Source organism: Balaenoptera acutorostrata, chromosome 13, assembly GCF_949987535.1.
Source record: "Balaenoptera acutorostrata chromosome 13, mBalAcu1.1, whole genome shotgun sequence".
In the NCBI taxonomy this organism is placed as follows: Eukaryota; Metazoa; Chordata; class Mammalia; order Artiodactyla; family Balaenopteridae; genus Balaenoptera; species Balaenoptera acutorostrata.
In genome coordinates, this window is record NC_080076.1 from 84,988,478 (window position 1) to 85,010,713 (window position 22,236).

At 38.2% G+C, this 22,236-nt stretch overlaps 1 protein-coding gene across 10 annotated transcripts in view; it reads right to left on the bottom strand.

Annotated features, from left to right (window-relative positions):
- The window catches only part of IFT81 (intraflagellar transport 81), a 203,125-nt gene that overhangs the window by 25,141 nt on the left and 155,748 nt on the right, over positions 1–22,236 (bottom strand). For 8 of the 10 annotated variants that reach the window (XM_057526616.1, XM_007189523.2, XM_057526619.1 and 5 more), the window contains 3 exons: positions 14,207–14,356; positions 3,531–3,659; positions 2,338–2,427 (listed from right to left, as the gene is read on the bottom strand). In XM_057526616.1, coding sequence (XP_057382599.1) covers positions 2,338–2,427; positions 3,531–3,659; positions 14,207–14,356 — 369 coding nt within the window. The remainder of the gene's footprint in view (positions 1–2,337; positions 2,428–3,530; positions 3,660–14,206; positions 14,357–22,236) is intronic. The other 2 variants (XM_057526620.1, XM_057526618.1) reach the window with 1 other exon arrangement.

The window sequence follows — 22,236 nt, forward strand, 5'->3', positions numbered from 1 at the left end:
TCCAGAGAGACTATAGTTCTGATCCTTGGATTTCCATAACAGCATATTTCCTTTAATGTTCTAAATATCCTTTCAATAAAACTCCTCATTTAAAATGTAAATGGGGCTTCCCTGGTGGCGCAGTGGTTGAGAGTCTGCCTGCCAGTGCAGGGCACACGGGTTCGAGCCCTGGTCTGGGAAGATCCCACATGCCGCGGAGCAACTGGGCCCGTGAGCCACGATTGCTGAGCCTGCGCGTCTGGAGCCTGTGCTCCACAACAAAAGAGGCCGCGACGGTGAGAGGCCTGCGCACCGCAATGAAGAGTGGCCCCCGCTTGCCACAACTAGAGAAAGCCCTCGCACAGAAACGAAGACCCAACACAGCCAAAAATAAATAAATTAATTAATTAAAATGTAAATGGACTTAATAAAAGAACTATGGGCATACCTTAGAGATATTGTGGTTTCTGCCCCAGACCACTGCAAAAAAGTGAATATTGCAATAAAGCGAATCACATGAATTTTTTGGTTTCCCATTACATATAAAACTTATGTTTACACTATACTGTAGTCTATAAAGTGTGTAATAGCATTATGTCTAAAAATGTATATATTTTAAAATACCTTATTGCTAAAAAATACTAACCACCATCTGAGTCTTCAGCAAGTCAATCTTTTTACAACAGTAACATCAAAGATCACTGAGCACAGATTATCATAACAAATATATAATAATGAAAAAGTTTGAAATATTGCAAGAATTACCAAAATGTGACACAGAGACATGAAGTAAGCAAATGTTGTTGGAAAAATGGCACCAATAGACTTACTTGACACAGGGTTGCTACAAACCTTTAATTTGTAAAAATGTAATAAAGTGAAGTATGCCTGTATTTACAGATTTATTTTACTATATTTTATTTTATTATATATTTTATTTTTACTATTAGGGAGAAATTTTACCATCACCAGAAATACACATAAGTGTTCCCTTTTGTCTGCAAGTTGCTGACTCAAGAAAAGCATTAAGAAAATCAATTCTTTAGAAAGTACCCATGAAAACAATCCTTGATGTCCTCAATCTGAAAACCCTGCTCAAAAATCTCCTTTCTGAAATCTTCCTTTCCTGACAATCATTTCATTTCCTTATTTCCTTCCCTTTTCCTTACCAGTTAAGTATATGATTCTGATTATATTTTTTCTATATTGTTCTTAGGTTGGGTTATCTTTTGTTTTTCCTAATTTCCTCATGTGTTTGTTCCATCTCACCTATGACAGTATGAACCCCAGAGAACAGGGACTTGTCTCTTCTATTTCTTTCGTGGCAGCAGGAGTGTATAATGAAATAAGCAGGAGATTTAAAATAAGATGCTAGAGATGCTAGAGTCAAGCCCCAACTCTCTCACTTCCTACTTCTCTCTTTGGATAAGTCACTCAACCTGTCTCAGACTCCATGGCATTTTCTATAAAAAAGGAAACAATATCCATCTGATTCTAAAGTCCATGAGATTTCTCACTCTGCTTCTCTGACTCTGATGGATGGCATTCATGAAGAGTTTTATAGTTCCATCCTTAGGCACTTGCAGTACAGCTCACATTCAAACCTAAAATTACTACGTGGAGAATGATAAAATAACAATTGTTAATGACAAACGGCGAAGGCCACCTGATCTGGATTTGTGGAGGGCATTTACCTTCTCACAGTTTATCTTTAAAGCAGTGGCTGGAATTAGCTTCCAAGTAACTGTATTTCATCACTTAATCATAAGCCATCATGGTTTGCCCCCACCCTGCTCCCCAGCAAAGCAAGTTCATTAATCTAACATTAACTTGTCACCACTCGTTGGCAGACTCTGAACTTTTACCTGGCCATAGAAGAATGTGACTTCATAACTCTGACATGAGTATGATTTAAAGCAAAAATCTCATTTGGCTGCACTTGTGATTTTAGCTTAAACTCCTTCCTCTCCTTCTCTCCCCCGCCCCTGCCAAAAATTTATGACAAAGCAAACAGCAAAAATTAAACAAAAACTGTTGTAGGTCACATTATTATTCTCTTTTGCAGAATCATATAAAAAATAATAATTTATTTCCAGAAATTACCCAAGTAAAATATTTGGGATTCTAACTAATACATCTGAACAAGAGAGAATATTAAAAGTATCACAAAATTACCACCTAGGAGGGTGGGACAGGGAGGGTGGGAGGGAGACGCAAGAAGAAAGAGATATGGGGATATATGTATATGTATAGCTGATTCACTTTGTTATAAAGTAGAAACTAACACACCATTGTAAAGCAATTATACTCCAATAAAGATGTTAAAAAAAAAAGTATCACAAAATTAAATTCACTTACTTGACATTTCTGACGCAATTGTCGTAGTTCTTTTATAACTGGAGCTAGAGCTGATTTCTTTTCAGATACCAGAGAATTTAGTCTTTTTACCTGTCATTTAAACAAAATATATGACATCTAAGAAAAGAATTCAAAAGAACAAAAATACTATAAAGATATTTATTGAAGTGTTATATATGAGTGAAAAAAACTATAAATTACTTCAATGTCAAACAATGGGGAAGTCATTTAGTAAGTATTGATTCCTCAATAAGAAGGAATATCATTTAACTGTTCAAAATGTCAATTATTAACACTGCAAACCATTATGGGAAAATATTTACAATCTAGCACTGAATAACTAAAACAAATTACAAAGTTGCCTTTATACAGCTTTGTATTATGTAAAAAGTATATAATTATGTAGGTTATATAAAATACACATAAACATAGATGAAGTGATATTCAAAATACTTAATAACCCAAAAGGCATAAGTAATGACCAATCAGAATGGACACCAGCCACAGAGATGAACAGGGTCTTGGAGGCCTCTGCTGTACTAAATGTTCATCTTTATAGGAGTTAGAATGTGGTGAAATCCAGAGGGTTCTGGGACCAATGTGGACAAGACAGGTGGAGGTGGGTACTCTGAGAGTTTGGGGCAGCAGCTATTTACCAGTAAGTAGTGAAAGATTTCAACATTTTAATGCCTGATGAAGCTGTATCCGTGCATTCTGGCTGAATAGCAGTCCTGAATACAGAAAGATACTAAGGACATACACAAAAATAATTGTATTAATTTAAGTAGCATGATTTGGGAAAACTTGTTTTTTATCTTAAATATTTCTTTAATACCATGTAACTTTTTTATTTTTGGCCGAGCTGTGCAACATGCGGGATCTTAGTTCCCTGACCAAGGACCGAACCCGTGCCTCCTTCAATGGAAGCACAGAGCCCTAACCACTAGACTGCCAGGTAATTCCCAATGCTATGTAACTTTTACACACTTCAAAAACCACAACGTTGAACAACCTCTTTACAACCTCGTTAGAATGGAAAATTCAAAAGAGAGTGATAAAGACAGATGAAAGAATGTAAAGAAAACAATGCGCAGAAATGAAAATTTGAATGTTTCACTGAAAACAGAACACAAAAATATCTGCCTCAGAGGTAGACAATAAAACAAATAAACAAACAAAGCCTGTGTAATCACCATTTCAGACATGTCATCCAGTGTTCGTCCTTTCATTTCATCAACTTCACTCTTCAGGGCGGATACTCTTTCTAGCTCTTCTTGGGTGTAACTATATCCAGATATACCCTTTTTCTCCTCAATAGTTTGCTAAAAGTAAAGAATAAAAATAGGTGTAAAAAATGGGGTCCACAAAATGGGTCAAAACCTTGATGATTCCATAAGAAGTATATAGAAACATAAGAAGTATATAGATTTAATAGGTAACAATAAAATCGTAAATAAAATAAAGTAGTTTAGAATCCTAAAGAACAATCTTTATTGACTTCAACAATAATTACGTTCCTTTACATGTTATAAACTTATACTAAGTTTTACTATGGTATCTTCAGGTGCATAGGAAGTAATTATAATTTTAGACTTTAGAATAATGCTATGTAGTTGGCACAGAATCTAAAACATAGGATGCACTCACTAAATATTTGGTGAGTGAATGAATTCTCAAGTGATCAACTGTACATATTTGCTCACTCATCCAATATTTATTATATACCTTAATGTGCCAAGTACAGTTCTATGCACCAGATATGCTGCAGTGAACAAAACAGAGCTAACTTCTAGTGAGAGTAAACGGGCAATAGGTAAACAAGTAAAATACATATAGTGTGAGGTAAGAGTGGGGTTGGAATCTTAAAAAACAGGGTGGTTAGAGAAGGTCTTCCTGAGAAGATGACACCTAGTAAAGTCCTAGAGGAAGACAGGGAGCAAGCCAAAGAGATACCCAGGGGATCAGCAAGTGCAAAAGACATGAGGTAGGAGCATACCAGACCTTTTCAAGAAATAGCTAGATGGGAGTGAGAATGAGGTGGAGGTTGGGGAGGGATCATACAGGACTCAGCTGGTTTGCTGCAATAGTCTCAGCTTACATCTATTGTCTTTTGCATTCTCAGAAGTGTCCTAGTTTAGATGATAAATTATATCGTTATCTTATGTTTTAGGCTAGTGAAAGAGCTTGGACTTATTTTAAATGAAATGGGAGGCTTGTTGGAAGATTCAGAGTAAAGGAATTTTTTTTTTTGGCCGCACCATGCGGCATGTGGGATCTTAGCTCCTCAACCAGGAATCGAACCTGTGCTCTCTGCATTGGAAGTGCGGAGTCTTAACTACTGGACCGCCAGGGAAGTCCCCAGAGTAAAGGAATTTTTAAATGAAAACTTTAACATCTGTACTGAGATCAAATGATAGAGGGGCAAGGGTAGGGGCAGAGAAGCCAGTTAGAAGACTATTCCAATAATTCAAGTTAGAGATGATGGTAGCATGAATCAGGTGGGGGCAGCAGAGGTGATGAGAAATGGTTCTGTATATATTTTGAAGATAGATCCAACAGATATTATGACAGGTTAGATGTAGGGTGTGAGGGAAAGTGAGGGGTAAAGAATGACTCCAAGGTTTTCAGCCTGAAGAACTGAGAGGATGGAGCGCCCATTTGTTGAGATGAGGAGGACTTGGGAGGAACAGGTGAGGGAGTAGTAAAGATCAGAAGTTTAGTTTTGGATGTGTTAAAAATCTGAAATCTCTAGTAGAAATCCAAGAGAGTTCAAGATGTTACATACACAAGACTGGAATCTGAGAAGCAATCTAGGCTGGAGATTCAAATTTGTGAGTTGTCTGCATAGACAATGTCTTTAAAGTCATAAGAGAATAAGATCACCATGGGAGTGATGGTAGAGAAGAGATCCAAGGCCTAAGCCTGGGGAACTCAAATATCTAGGCTTTGGAGAAATGAGAAGAAATCCGCCATGGAGTAGGAACAGGAGTGTTAGTAAGGGAAAAACAAGGAGAGTGCAGTGTGCTAGAAGACAAGCAAAGAAAAATTTTACAGGAAGAGGGAGTTATGAACTATGTCAAACACTGCCAATAGGAAGATAACTAAAATGAATCTGTATGGACTAATCTCAGGATATTTTCCGTGGATACTGTGGGTGCTCTGCCCTGATCTGCTTATTGTGTCAGTGTACCCATCCCCTAGCTGTTGTGAGAGTCGGTATTTTGATGGTTTACAGCTGTCCCTTCTTCAAAGTGTACCCTTGGTTGAACAGGAACTGTATCACACCACTCTTGGGTGGTAGTATGAGGGTCCATAGCAAATTACTGACTGACACAGGGGTCCAAAGGGGTAGCCCTCTTGCCTAAAGATGAGACCAACTTTGTGATGCAATTTATGCTCCAGAGCTCCTTATGCAATCAGAATGAAATTGGATTCCAACTGAATCCACTTTTCCCTCCTGCTTCATCCTGTTTCCTTTACTTCTTTTTTCCTAAGAGCACTCACTGAATTAATCATATGGGGAGGAATAAGAATTCTTGTTTCAGGTTCTGCTTCTAGAGAACCTGACCAAACTACAAGGATGGGCTTCTAGGGTAGGATCACTCACCGGGTGAATGGAACTGAGAGCCCTATCATTGGGGGCAAGCAGAGTATCGTTAGTCCTAGGCATGTTATAGCAGTACAATTGCTAAGACTGGTGAACTAGGGCAGAATATAGGTGGAAGGGATTATGGTGGGCATGACAATGGATGGCTTGAGTCTCCTTCAAGAGAGTTTGCTGAGAGGAACAAAGTTGACTGACAGGCATAACTGCTGCCCCTCTGGATCCACCATCACGTTCACACCAAGGCCATGCTTCCCCCAGGCTGTTCCCAGCCAGAGGCTGACCCATTCCTGCCTGACAGGGAACTCCTCTAATTGGTGACTGGCTCAGGAACTCCCCATCATCCCAACCAAAACTTCCTTAAAACTGTGCTTACAGCCTAAGGCTCTTCCTCTCCAATCCTCCTTCCTTCTTCTTCCTTCACAGAAGAGCCTAAAGGCATTTAGAGCCTAAAGGCTTTCCCTGCCGTCTGCTGCTCAATTCCCTTTGCCCTTCACAAAGGCTTCCTCCAATAAATCTCTTGTACATCTAATCCAATCTGGGCGTATGCTTCTTGGAGGACCTGAACTATCACAGGAACATACTAGCTGGTACAGTGTTGCTGGTGTCCGAGAAGCGTGAAGAAATAGTAACTATAAGGACTATGAAATTGGGGTGGCTGTTGCTAAGCTCAAATGACAGGCTCAAATCCATTAATCAGTAATTTAAAGCAAAGTGATAAGTCAGAGAACCTCCTTAGGAGCTTTAAAGAAACCCTCATTTCCTGTGGCTACGGGGCAGAGAGAGCTGAAAACCACGGACAGGACTTAAATTGTAAGACTGGCAAAACTTCAGAGAAGGCTGAATATATCCTATGTCAAAGTCAGGGCTCTGATAGGGAAGGGAAAGGGTGCTGAGTCTGAAATGGGGATAACTGGATAGGCTCACTTGAGAACCTTAAAACCCCAGATTATCTTTTATCTTCTGGGCAGTGGCAAATGGCTTAGCTTGTTGGTCAGGGGCCTGGAGGAAGCAAGATAGCAAGACTGAATGACTGGGGACAAGGAGGTCTCGGGAAGAGGCATCTGGATGGAGCTATAAGAGTTAACACTAAGTGTGAAGATCTCTTCATCACATGTATATGGCCACTGGACAATGTCCACAGCAGAAGAGGCACTCAGCAGCCGAGTGGAAAGGATGATTTGGCCTTTCCAAAAAGGCCAAAAAAGGCTGACAGTAGATGTCAGCCAGCCTCTGTCATTGGCCACCCAGTGTGTGGACAATGGGCTCATGAACAGAATGGCTATGTTGGCAGAGATGGAGGCTAAGTATGGACCAAATAACATGGGCTCTCTCACTAATGCTCATCTAGCTAATGCTACTGCCAAGTGTCTGAGCTGGCAGCAACAGAGACCAATCCTGAGTTCTGGGTATGGAATCATCCCTTGAGGAAACTGATCATCTCCTTAGTGGCAATTTGATAACACCAGATTCTTTCTACCTTGAAAAGAACAACACTTCATCCTGAATGAGACTGACCCATATTCTGGGTAAGGGTTTGCTTTTCTTGCCCACAGTGCTTTAGGCAGCACCACTATCCAAAGGCTCAGAATGTCTGGTCTACTAATGTGGAATCCCTCATAATATTACCTGAGACCAAGGGACCTACTTTATGGCAAAGTAGGTATGGTGATGGGAACATGACCACAGGATTCAGTCACTGTACCACACACCATCCAGAAAGCTAATGGCCTGACTGAATAGTGGAAGGGCCCTATGAACGTACAGCTAAGGTACCAGCTTGGAACTGATGGCCTGTGAAGATAAGTTCTATTCTTCATGATGGAGTGTATATCTTAAACCAATGCCCATTACATGGTGTTGTGTTCTAAATAGATCCAAAGACCCAAAAATACATGGGTCTTGGAACCATGAGATGAAAGTATGAGTGTTATCACTCACCAGAATTCCCACTCATCCACAGGGAACTATGCTTCCCTTCTTGACAACTTTAGGCTCTGTGGGTATAAATGTTCTGGTTTCCATAAGGCACATGATTCCACCAGAAGGCACATTGAGAGGCCCTTTAAACTTCATGCTCTGCCTACCATCTTGTCACTTGGGCTCGTCATGCCCACAGACCAGCAGGCAAAGAAAAGAGCGATTTATTGGCAGAACATGTTAAGGATATACAGATGCTGCTATATAACGAGGGACAGATAGGAATAAGTTTGGCATTCAGGTGATCCATTAGGGCATATCTTGGTACTCTCATGCCCAGTTTTAACACTAAATGGGTAAGTTTAGCAACCACAGCCTGATAAGGGCATTGTACTAGAATCTCATACCTCTTAAGGATGAGGGACTGAGTCATCCCACCAAGTAAGTCATCCAGCAGTCCCAACCTTTTCGGCACCAGGGACCAGGTTCGCGGAAGACAATTTTTCCACAGACGGCAGAGGGTGGGGATGGGGGGGATGGCTCAGGAGGTAATGCCAGTGACGGGGAGCGGCAGATGAAGCTTCGCTGGCTCGCCCACCGCTGACCTTCTGCTGTGTGGCCCAGTTCCTAACAGCCTGCAGACCAGTACCGGTCCATGGCCTGGGAGTTGGGGACTCCTGATAGACCACTGGAGGTGCTAGCCAAAGGTGTGGGGAATCTAGGATGGATGGTAGAGGAAGGAGATATTGAGTATCAATTATGTCCTTGGGATCAAATGAAGCAAAGAGAGTTTTAATTTGTCCTCCTAACCCTCCTGTTTTCCTAGAAATTTTGACCAACTGTAATCCTGTATAAACTATACCAGAATGGAGTGACTTTAATGTGAGAAACAAGTAGATCTCAGTAGTACAAGGGGTGGCTTATAGTGGATGTTGTTGGTGCTCTACTCAAACCTCATCTGCAAGCTGCAATGAGTGTTGACTGCTAATGGCTCACAGATGCCCCCTTCTCCAGAACATGCCCTTAGCCCAATGGGGGCTGCCTCATCTAGGAGGTTATACCATGCCATAGCCAATGACTGACTGATATGGGAGTATAAAAGGCCAGCCCCCTTGCCTCAAGGTGGAATCAACTCCATGGTGCAATGTGTGCTCCAAAGTTCCTCATGGAATCAAAATGAAGCTGTTTTCAGTCGGGAATACATCCTTGCTTGGCTTTTTTCTGCTGCTCCATCTGTTTCCCTCATTCCCCTTCTTCTGAAGGTACTCCCTCCCTCAGTAAATCACTTGCACCAAGTACTCCCCTCTCAGGCTCTGCTTCTAAGGAACCCAGCTTAAGAAAAGATGTAAAGCAGGGGCTTCCCTGGTGGCACAGTGGTTGAGAATCTGCCTGCCAATGCAGGTGACACAGGTTCGAGCCCTGGTCTGGGAAGATCCCACATGCCGCGGAGCAACTGGGCCCATGAGCCACAATTACTGAGCCTGCGCGTCTGGAGCCTGTGCTCTGCAACAAGAGAGGCCGCAATAGTGAGAGGCCCGTGCACCACGATGAAGAGTGGCCCCTGCTTGCCACAACTAGAGAAAGCCCTCGCACAGAAACAAAGACCCAACACAGCCATAAATAAATAAAAATAAATTTTAAAAAAGCAACAACAAAAAAGAAAAGATGTAAAGCAAAAACTGATGGAACTAAAAGGATAAAGATCATAGATATTTTAAAACATCTTTTTCAATAACTGATGGAATAAGCAGATGAAAATATAAATAGAAACATGAATACATGGAGGCTAAACGATACACTACTTGATAACCAAGAGATCACTGAAGAAATCAAAAAGGAAATCAAAAAATACCTAGAAATACATGACAATAGAAACACGACAACCCAAAACCTATGGGATGCAGCAAAAGCAGTTCTAAGAGGGAAGTTTATAGCAATACAATCCTACCTCAAGAAACAAGAAACATCTCAAATAAACAACCTAACCTTACACCTAAAGCAAATAGAGAAAGAAGAACAAAAAAACCCCCAAGGTTAGCAGAAGGAAAGAAATCATAAATATCAGATAAGAAATAAATGAAAAAGAAATGAAGGAAACAATAGCAAAGATCAATAAAACTAAAAGCTGGTCCTTTGAGAAGATAAACAAAATTGATAAACCATTAGCCAGACTCATCAAGAAAAAAAGGGAGAAAACTCAAATCAATAGAATTAGAAATGAAAAAGGAGAAGTAACAATTGACACTGCAGAAATACAAAGGTTCATGAGAGATTACTACAAGCAACTATATGCCAATAAAATGGACAACCTGGAGGAAATGGACAAATTCTTAGAAAAGCAAAACCTTCCAAGATTGAACCAGGAAGAAATAGAAAATATAAACAGACCAATCACAAGCATTGAAACTTAGACTGTGATTAAAAATCTTCCAACAAACAAAAGCCCAGGACCAGACGGCTTCACAGGCGAATTCTATCAAACATTTAGAAGAGCTAACACCTATCCTTCTCAAACTCTTCCAAAATATAGCAGAGGGAGGAACACTCCCAAACTCATTCTACGAGGCCACCATCACCCTGATACCAAAACTAGACAAAGATGTCACAAAGAAAGAAAACTACAGGCCAGTATCACTGATGAACATAGATGCAAAATCCTCAACAAAATACTAGCAAACAGAATCCAACAGCACATTAAAAGGATCATACACCATGACCAAGTGGGGTTTATCCCAGGAATGCAAGGATTCTTCAATATACGCAAATCAATCAATGTGATACACCATATGAACAAGTTGAAGGATAAAAACCATATGATCATCTCAATAGATGCAGAAAAAGCTTTTGACAAAATTCAACACCCATTTATGATAAAAACCCTCCAGGAAGTAGGCATAGAGGGAACTTATCTCAACATAATAAAGGCCATATATGACAAACCCACAGCCAACATCATTCTCAATGGTGGAAAACTGAAACTATTTCCACTAAGATCAGGAACAAGACAAGGTTGCCCACTCTCACCACTATTATTCAACATAGTTTTGGAAGTTTTAGCCACAGCAATCAGAGAAGAAAAAGAAATAAAAGGAATCCAAATCAGAAAAGAAGAAGTAAAGCTGTCACTGTTTGCAGATGACATGATACTATACAGAGAGAATCCTAAAGACGCTACCAGAAAACTACTAGAGCTAATCAATGAATTTGGTAAAGTAGAAGGATACAAAATTAATGCACAGGAATCTCTTGCATTCTTATTCACTAATGATGAAAAATCTGAAAGAGAAATTAAGGAAACACTCCCATTTACCATTGCAACAAAAAGAACAAAATACCTAGGAATAAACCTACCTAGGGAGACAAAAGACCTGTATGCAGAAAACTATAAGACACTGATGAAAGAAATGAAAGATGATACCAACAGATGGAGAGATATACCATGTTCTTGGATTGGAAGAATCAACATTGTGAAAGTGACTATACTACCCAAAGCAATCTACAGATTCAATGCAATCCCTATCAAACTACCAATGGCATTTTTCACAGAACTACAACAAAAAAAATTCACAATCTGTATGGAAAGAAAAAGACCCCGAATAGCCAAAGCAATCTTGAGAAAGAAAAACGGCGCTGGAGGAATCAGGCTCCCTGACTTCAGACTATACTACAAAGCTACAGTAATCAAGACAGTATGGTACTGGCACAAAAACAGAAATATAGATCAATGGAACAGGATAGAAAGCCCAGAGATAAACCCACACACATATGGTCACCTTATTTTTGATAAAGGAGGCAAGAATACACAATGGCGAAGACAGCCTCTTCAATAAGTGGTGCTGGGAAAACTGGACAGCTACATGTAAAAGAATGAAATTAGAACACTCCCTAACACCATACACAAAAATAAACTCAAAATGGATTAAAGACCAAAATGTACGGCCAGACAGTATAAAACTCCTAGAGGAAAACATAGGCAGAACACTCTATGACATAAATCACAGCAACATCCTTTTTGACCCACCTCCTAGAGAAATGAAAATAAAAACAAAAGTAAACAAATGGGACCTAATGAAACTTAAAAGCTTTTGCACAGCAAAGGAAACCATAAACAAGACGAAAAGACAACCCTCAGAAAGGGAGAAAATATTTGCAAATGAAGCAACTGACAAAGGATTAATCTCCAAAATTTACAAGCAGCTCATGCAGCTCAATAACAAAAAAACAAACAACCCAATCCAAAAATGGGCAGAAGACCTAAATAGACATTTCTCCAAAGAAGATATACAGATAGCCAACAAACACGTGAAAGAATGCTCAACATCACTAATCATTAGAGAAATGCAAATCAAAACTACAATGAGGTATCACCTCACACCAGTCAGAATGGCCATCATCAAAAAATCTAGAAACAATAAATGCTTGAGAGGGTGTGGAGAAAAGGGAGCCCTCTTGCACTGTTGGTGGGAATGTAAATTGATACAGCCACTATGGAGAACAGTATGGAGGTGCCTTAAAAAACTAAAAATAGAACTACCATACGACCCAGAAATCCGACTACTGGGCATATACCCTGAGAAAACTATAATTCAAAAAGAGTCATGAACCAGAATGTTCATTGCAGCTTTATTTACAATAGCCAGGACATGGAAGCAACCTAAGTGTCCATCATCAGATGAATGGATAAAGAAGATGTGGCACATATATACAATGGAATATTACTCAGCCATAAAAAGAAACAAAATTGAGCTATTTGTAGTGAGGTGGATGGACCTAGAGTCTGTCATACAGAGTGAAGTAAGTCAGAAAGAGAAAAACAAATACCGTATGCTAACACATATATATGGAATCTTAAAAAAAAAAAAAAAAAAGGTTATGAAGAACCTAGTGGCAGGACAGGAATAAAGGCGCAGATGTAGAGAATGGACTTGAGGACACGGGGAGGGGGAAGGGGAAGCTGGGACGAAGTGAGAGACTGGCATGGACATATATACACTACCAAATGTAAAATAGATAGCTAGTGGGAAGCAGCCGCATAGCACAGGGAGATTAGCTCCGTGCTTTGTGAGCACCTAGAGGGGTGGGATAGGGAGGGTGGGAGGGAGATGCAAGAGGGAGGAGATATGGGGATATATGTATATGTATAATTGATTCACTTTGTTATAAAGCAGAAACTAACATACCATTGTAAAGCAATTATACTCCAATAAAGATGTTAAAAAAAAAAAAAAGAAACATGGAAGATTTGAGTAGCATGGTTAACATACTGAACTGAATTGACTTTTATGGAACACCATCCCCAACAACTGCAGAATATATATTCTTCTCAACTGCACATGGAACAATGATCAAAACAGACCACATGCTGGGCCATAATGCAACATTCAAAAATTTCAAAGGACTGAAATCACAGAGTATGTTTCCTGGTTACAGCGGAAATAAGCTAGAAATCAATAACAGAAAGGTAACTAGAAAATCCTCAAATGTTTGGTTTTAAGCAATAACCATAGGTCAAAGAAATCACAATGAAAATGAGAAAATATTTTAAAGTGAGCAATAATGCAATTACTACATATCAATTTTAAAAGTGCTGTTACAATCTATGTTTAGCGCTGTTAGAATCTATGTTTGATGCACTGTAAATTTTCAATCTTAAGTTCCCTAGAAGCAAACAATATTCAACAGAATGAGACAGAAAAGTTCATATTGCCAGCTAATTACAACTGATTGAAATTTCATTCACCTCTACCAGATTATTGCTAGCTGGTAAGCCAACATCCTGATGAAATCATTTCCCCATGGGTAAAAGAAAAAAAAAAAGCCAAATCAAGAAAACTCAGAGGAACTGGTACCCACAATGAGAACAGCTTTGCTGCTAGAGGGATTTCTCTGGGTTTAACTTTTTTCTGAAAACCAAGGCACAAATATATAAGGAACAAGCCTGCAGGCAAACTTCCATATAGAACCCTCCCTGGATACTTCTTTCCAAAGCTCCATGGAAGTGGCTGCTTAGATTTCTGCCCAGCAGGCCATGATAAATAAATTATTTTATAGTCAATCTCTTGGTATGATCATTTTGGTCATATTAACTAGCTAACCAAAAGAAAAACCTACTTAATAGAATTCAACTTCTATTAATTACCCCAAAGTCAGAACACATAAAAAAGTTAGTGCCTACTGCTACAGTAAAATACAAAAAATAGGCTTTTATGTCATCTCTGTAATTAATCAGAGAAAATGAATAATTTTATGGTTTTTCTAATAAAAACAATGACCTCAGTAAAAAGCTATAACCTATAAACCTCCTGGCATTTGTACTTTTGGAACCCCGAGATAACACTGTATTACCAGTTGATGTTGAATATTTTCATGACGTTGCTTAAGAAGTTCTTCTGTCCTCTGCAAGAGACCAAATTCAGCTTTAAATTCAGCTATTATCTGATGCTTCTTTTTGAAAACTGTACTCTTGCTTCGAAGTTTACTGACATATCGTTTGAACTGTAAAAGAACACAACATGTAGTTTAATAAGTAGAAAAGTAGTTGCTAAATATCATATATAACCTCAGTGTATTAGAAAAATTTTCTTTTCTACCATCCTACATGTGGGTCACAAGTATATAATAATAACTTAGTTTTATTAGAAAAGTTGGAAAGACTAACTGTTCAGTTAAAATACTTTGTGTATGTTTTTATTTTTTGGACCCATTAAACACTGTAAATCATTATACAAAAGCTATTTATTTTGGGCTTTACAAATAAGGATTAGGAAAACAGAAACTTCAACACTATAAAAGTAAAAAGGTTAAAAAGAAGAAGAAGGGACTTCCCTGGTGGTTCGGTGGGTAACACTCCATGCTCCCAATGCAGGGGACCGGGGTTCGATCCCTGGTCAGGGAACTAGATCCCGCATGCATGCTGCAACTAAGAGTCTGCATGCCGCAACTAAGAGTGCTCATGCTGCAACTAAGATCCGGCGCAGAAAATAAATAAATAAATAAATATTAAAAAAGAAGAATAAGAAAGCAGAGGACCATTTCTGGTTGGGGTCTTATCATGATATCTCTTATGTACTGTACTATTTTGGTGGCACTGGATCTACTGGGGTTAAAATAGCCAACCAGAATAGTCAACACTTGTAGCTACTATTTATCATTTAAGAAAGGTACTGTGACCATATACCCTATGAAGCATCTGAAGTTCATCCCAAATGTAAAAAAGCTAAAAATATTCCAAATTAGTGGGAACTCATAGTTGCTTAATTCAGCTATTTACCTACTAATGATATTAAAGTTATAACTACTCTAATGGAAAGACCCCATTATTAAATAATACCAACAAGAGTTTGGAAAAGCAAGTGAAGTGAATATTTAAAGGAATTCATTTGACAAGTACTATTTATTAACTATTATGTACTAGGCACTGTGCCAGACGCAGAGAATACAATTCTAAACAAGATGCTCGCATGTCCTGCCCTCATCAAGCTTAAGGAATAGTGGGGGAAATAAACATTGAACTGATGTTCACAACCACGGTGAACATTATGAAGCAGTGAAGGGGACCTGAGAATAAATAACAGGAGTTTAAACTGGTTTGTGATGAAGGTAGGAAATGTGGGGTTGGATTTTAGGGAGGTGGGTTTTGACAAGTTTCTCAAAAATAATTTAAGCCAAGACTGAAGTAGCAGGAATACATCAGAGGAAGGAGGAAGAAGCAAGGAAGAGCATTCCAAGTAGAGGAAACAGCAGGTGTAAAGGTCCCAAGGCACTGGCTCATTAAAAGTATTGCTCAATATGAGAAGCAAATGTGAAAATTTTCTGGTATTTCTGAAACAGAACATAACACATTAAAAAAAATCACTTTATCTTATGTACCATTAGTACTAAGAATTTTTACTACATAAAATAATTTTTTCTGCTCCAACCTTTTATTAACTACATTATTTTTAAAATGTCCATGGTAAGAATCTGGCTTATTATACTTAAATGCATCACTTCAAAACAAAAGAAAGCCTTCATATTACCTAATATGAGAAAATTCTTTGATAAGCTTAGCCTTTTATTTTTATTTTATTTTTATTTTTTTTTAAATTTTTATTTATTTATTATTTATTTATTATGTTTATTTTTGCATGTGTTGAGTCTTCGTTTCTGTGCGAGGGCTTTCTCTAGTTGCGGCAAGCGGGGGCCACCCTTCATCGCGGTGCGCGGGCCTCTCACTATCGCGGCCTCTCTTGTTGCGGAGCACAGGCTCCAGACGCGCAGGCTCAGTAGTTGTGGCTCACGGGCCCAGTTGCTCCGCGGCATGTGGGATCTTCCCAGACCAGGGCTCGAACCCCTGTCCCCTGCACTGGCAGGCAGATTCTCAACCACTGCGCCACCAGGGAAGCCCCAAGCTTAGCCTTTTAAATGCCCAATTCTTTACAAGGATAATTGGGGGGGGGGGTTATAAATAGTTTTATAAATAATGAAAGTAATGAATGTATTACTGAAATTTTAGAAAACAGAAAAAAGGAAAAAATTCACTCAAAGCCACTATCCCAATGCAAGCTCTATTATCATATGGTATTTTACCTCCTAATTTTAAAGGCTAAATCTAAGGTCAGTATTATAAATTGTAAGGTAGCAAAATAGGAAGGAGAACATTTCTAAAATGTAGGTTTTTTTTTTCTTAAAGACTTGATTGATTCCTGAATATACAAAGTCCTTAAAAATAGTAAGATTAAAAATTCTTCACATAAAAATAACCCTCTAATTCCTAGTTTAGACATCTTTTTTAAACTTGACTTAAACTTTGAAAGAAATGAGGAACACATTGTGTTTTAGAGGAAGGAAGTTCAAAATATTTTTCTATTCATGACTGAGTTAGCTTTAATATTAAGGAATCCAGCCTACAAAAAGCAAATTATCAATGGCTGTATTACAGAAACAGTTTAAAAAATTTAAGTCATACCAATGTACCTAGAATCTAATTACTTGCAATTTTTCCTTTTAAAGAATAAATGTGTAAGCCTGACATAACCACAGATTCAGAATCCCCAGACTAACTATATGTTCTATTAAAAGTGTCCTGGGCAAAGTGCCCAAAATGAAATCAATCCTGTTCATCTGCTATCCTCTGTATTATCTAGGCCAATCTTCCCCTTCTCTATCTTGCTGTGCGCTCTGGAACTATTTTTAAAAGCTAAAAGCTATAAATGTTTTTGGTGAAAGAACAAACCTACCGATTACTCAATGTGCTCTATGCTGATTGGTTATTATTTGGCATTCACTGGACAAACTACCTAGGGGAAAGGGAGTCGGGGTCAGATTAATGACAGTTCCATAAAATTAAGCAATAGGTGGCCATCAAAGCACTCTAAGGGTTCTATTACCTTAGACTGAATTAGAGGAATTAGAGGGAAAAAAATGCATTATCCATGATTTTCTTCCATTGGAAGATTTTTCTAACTATCATTTGGATTTTAGGTTATTTTTGAACTTTCAGATTATTAAAAAAAAAACCATGATAAAAATATTGAAGCTAAATCTTCAGACACATTCTTAATAATTTCTATAGGCCATATTCCCAAAAATGGTCAGAAGGAAATTTTTTTTTTACCTTTAACTTAGTTTTATTTTTTTATTTTTATTGGGTTTTGATACCTTCCGCCAAACTGCCCTTCAAAGGCTATTTATAGTACTGTTTATAATTGTCAATTTAATAAGCAGAATAGTATCTTATATTTTATTTGCATTTCTTTATTAGGGAACTTCACTTTTTGCCATGTTAATTGTGCATTTGTGTGGATTTTTTAAAATGATATGCCTGTCTTTGGCTCATTTTTTAATTGGAGCCTTTCTTGTGGATCTGTAATAGTGATTTTCAAACTTTTGGGTCTCAGGAACCCTTTATTGATGATCTCAAAGGGATTTTGTTTATGTACATTGCTGGCATGATAAATTTGAGGGAAAAGAATAGAATACTCATTAGCAAACCAAACCCAACAACATGTAAAAAGGATCATACACCATGATCAAGTTGGATTCATTCCAGGGATGCAAGGATGGTTCAACATATGCAAATCAATCAATGTGATAACACCACATCAACAAAAGAAAAGACAAAAACCACATGATCATCTAAACAGATGTAGAAAAAGCATCTGATAAAATTCAATATCCATTCACGATAAAACATTCTCACCAAAGTGGGTATAGAAGGGAACATATCTCAACATAATAAACCCGTTTATGACAAACCCACACCCAAAAGCTGAAAGCCTTCCCACTAAATTCTGGAACAAGTATGCTCACTCTCACCACTTTTACTCAACACAGTATTGGCAGTCTTAGCCACAGCAATCAGACAAGAAAAAGAAATAAAAGGTATCCAAATTGGAAGGGAGGAGGTAAAATTGTCATTATATGTAGGTGACATGATACTCTACATAGAAAACCATAAAGACTTCACACAAAAATTATTAGAACTCATCAGTGAATTCAGCAAGGTAGCAGAATACAAGATTAATATACAGAAATCTGTTGTATTTCTTTACACTAACAATGAAATATCAGAAAGAGAAAGTAAAAAAAAAAAAAATTCTGTTTAAAATCACGTCAAGGGAATTCCCTGACAGTCCAGTGGTTAGGACTCCATGCTTTCACTGCCAAGGGGCCAGGTCTAATCCCAGGTCAGGGAACTAAGATCCTACAAGCCATGTGGTAGGGCCAAGAAAATAAAATTAAATAAAATAAATAAAAAAATAAAATTAAATCACATCCAAAAAAAAAAACCTAGGAATAAACCTAACCAAGGAGGTGAAAGAGCTATATGCTGAGAACTATAAAACATTGAAAAAGGAAACTGAAGATGATTCCAAAAAACGGAAAGATATCCCATGCTCTTGGATTGGAAGAATCAATATTGTTAAAATGGCCACACTACCCAAAGCAATCTACAGATTCAATGCAATCCCTATCAAATTACCAATGGCATTTTTTACAGAACTAGAACAAATAATCCTAAAATTTATATGGAACTACAAAAGATCCAGAATTGCCAAAGCAATCCTAAGGAAAAAGAACTAAACTGGGGGCGTAACCCTCCCAGACTACAGACAATACTACAAAGCTACAGTAATCAAAATAGCATGGTAACGGCACAAAAAAAGACATATGGATCAGTGGAACAGAATAGAGAGCCCAGAAATAAATTCACACACCTATGGTCAATTAATCTTTAACAAAGGAGGCAAGAATATACAATGGAGAAGGGACAATCTCTTCAGGAAGTGGTGTTGGGAAAGCTGGAGAGCTGTATTACCCCAGCCCTCAAACCACACATAAAAATAAACTCAAAATGGCTTAAAGACTTAAATATAAGACATGACACCATAAAACTTCTAGAAGAGAACATAGGCAAAACATTCTCTGACGTAAACTGTAGCAATGTTTTCTTAGTTCAGTCTCCCAAGGCAAAAGAAGTAAAAGAAACAAATGGGACCTAATCAAACTTATAAGCTTTTGCACAGCAAAAGAAACCATAAACAAAATGAAAAGACAACCTATGGAATGGGAGAAAATATCTCCAAATGATGCGGCTGACAAGGGCTTAATTTCTAAAATATACAAACAGCTCATACAGCTCAATATTAAAAAAACCAAAAATCCAATCACAAAATGGGCAGAAGACCTAAATAGACATTTCTCTAAGGAAGACATACAGATGGCCAACAGGCACATGAAAAGATGCTCAATATCGCTAATTATTAGAGAAATGCAAATCAAAACTACAATGAGGTATCACCTCACACCAGTCAGAATGGCCATCATCAAAAAGTCTACAAATAATAAATGCTGGAGAGGGTGTGGAGAAAAGGGAACCCTCCTACACTGTTGGTGGGAATGTAAATTGGTGCAGTCACTATGGAGAACAGTATGGAGGTTCCATAAAAAACTAAAAATAGAGTTACCATATGATCCAGCAATCCCACTCCTGGGTATATATCCAGAGGAAACTCTGATTCAAAAAGACACATGGGGCTTCCCTGGTGGCGCAGTGGTTGAGGGTCCGCCTGCCAGTGCAGGGGACACAGGTCCAAGCCCTGGTCCGGGAGGATCCCGCATGCCGCAGGGCAGCTAGGCCCGTGTGACACAACTACTGAGCCTGTGCTCTAGAGCCTGCAAGCCACAATTGCTGAGCCCGTGCGCCTAGAGCCCATGCTCCGCAAAAGGAGAGGCCACCGTAGTGAGAGGCCCACGCACCGCAACGAAGAGTAGCTCCCCCGCTCGCTGCAGCTAGAGGGGGCCCACACACAGCAACGAAGACCCAATGCAGCCAAAAATAAATAAATAAAATTTAAAAAAAGACACATGCACCCCAATGTTCATAGCAGCAGTATTTACAATAGCCAAGACATGGACGCAACCTAAGTGTCCATCAACAGATTAATGGATAAAGAAGATGTGGTATATATACACGATGGAATATTACTCAGCCATAGAATGCAATACTATGAATATCAAAGAATAAAATACTACCATTTGCAGCAACATGGATGGACCTAGAGATTATCATACTAAGTGAAGTGAGACAGACAGAGAAAGACAAATATCATATGATATCACTTACATGTGGAATCTAAAATATGACACAAACGAACTTATTTACAAAATAGAAACAGACTCGTAGACACAGAAAACAAACTTATGGTTACTGAAGGGGAAGGGGGCGCGGTAAATTAGGACTATGGAATTAACAGGTACACACCACTATATATAAAATAGATAACATGGATTTACTGTATAGCACAGGGAAATATATTTAATATCTTGTAATAACCTATAATGGAAAAGAATCTGAAATATATATAAGTGAATCACTTTGGTGTACAACTGAAACTAACACTGAGACTAACAACTATACTTCAATTAAAAAAAAGAACAGAATATTCAGTTATTGGACTCCTTACTTCATAACGCATAAAAATCAATTCCAACTGGATTATAGACTTATATGTGAAAGACAGAACTAAAAATCTAGAATATAGGAAAATATTACTATGATTATTGAGATAGTAAAGGATTTCTTTAACAAAACACAAAAAAAGCACAAACTGAAAATAGATGTTGATAAACTTGACTTTGCTAAAATTGAGAACTTTTGTTCATCAAAATATATATTAAGAGATTAAGAATATATGTCACAGGTTGGGAGAATATATTTATAACACATTAATCCATAAAGAATTTGTATCCAAAAATACATAAATTAAACCTACAAATCATAAGAGAAAGGTAAATAATCCAACAGAAAAACGGATAAAATACTTGAATAGTCACTTCATAGAAAAGAAAATCCAAAATGGCCAATAAGCATATTAAAAGACGTTTGACCTCATCTGTAACCAAATTAGTAATGCAAATTAAAACCACAATAAGATACCATTGTAATACCCACCCAATTAGCAAAAATAAAAAGTCCTTCAATACTAAGTGTTGTTGAAGATGTGGAGGAAGTAGAACACCTATACACCACTGAGAGTGAGGGATACATAATTTAGAACAATAGATTGGAAGACAACTTGGCATACCTACTAAAGTTGACCTGTGTTCATCCCATGCCCCATCAACTCCACTCCCACAAACAGCAGGGTTTCTCACACTTAGCTATGGTGATGGACCAGTTTTTAAAAATTTCTAACCATTTGAGGACTGGATACTTTTATAAAATAACAAAAATGTTTATACAATATCAAATTACTATAAATGTTTCTAAATGCTTCCTCTTAATTTATATGGTTGTGGATTAGTAACTTAACAGTTTGTAGACTAGAACTGGTCTTCAGACCACACTTTGAGAAGCACTGTTCCAGAGCAGATCATCCTGAATGGGGTATGCTCCAGTATATTCACGTGGCACAAATATTATGGGTGTGCCAAGATGTGCAAGATATTATAAAGAACTCCAAAGCCAGTCATCCTCAGCTATAAGCAGCTTTATCCTTTTACCTCAGTATGCTAAACAATAACCATTTTCTTTAAGTGTCGTATGGTGAAAAAAGGTAAGAAACGGAACACTACCCTGGAAAAACCCTTGCTCATAGTCACTGGGAGACATACATAAGAATATTGATACCGTTTAACTTTTTTTTTTCATAAATTTATTTATTTTTGGCTGCGTTGGGTCTTCATTGTTGCACACGGGGTTTCTCTAGTTGCAGCAAGCAGGGGCTACTCTTTGTTGCGGTGCACAGGCTTCTCATTGCAGTGGCTTCTCTTGTTGCGGAGCACGGGCTCTAGGTGCGCGGGCTTCAGTGGTTGTGGCGCGTGGGCTCAGTAGTTGTGGCTTGCAGGCTCTAGAGTGCAGGCTCAGTAGTTGTGGTGCATGGGCTTAGTTG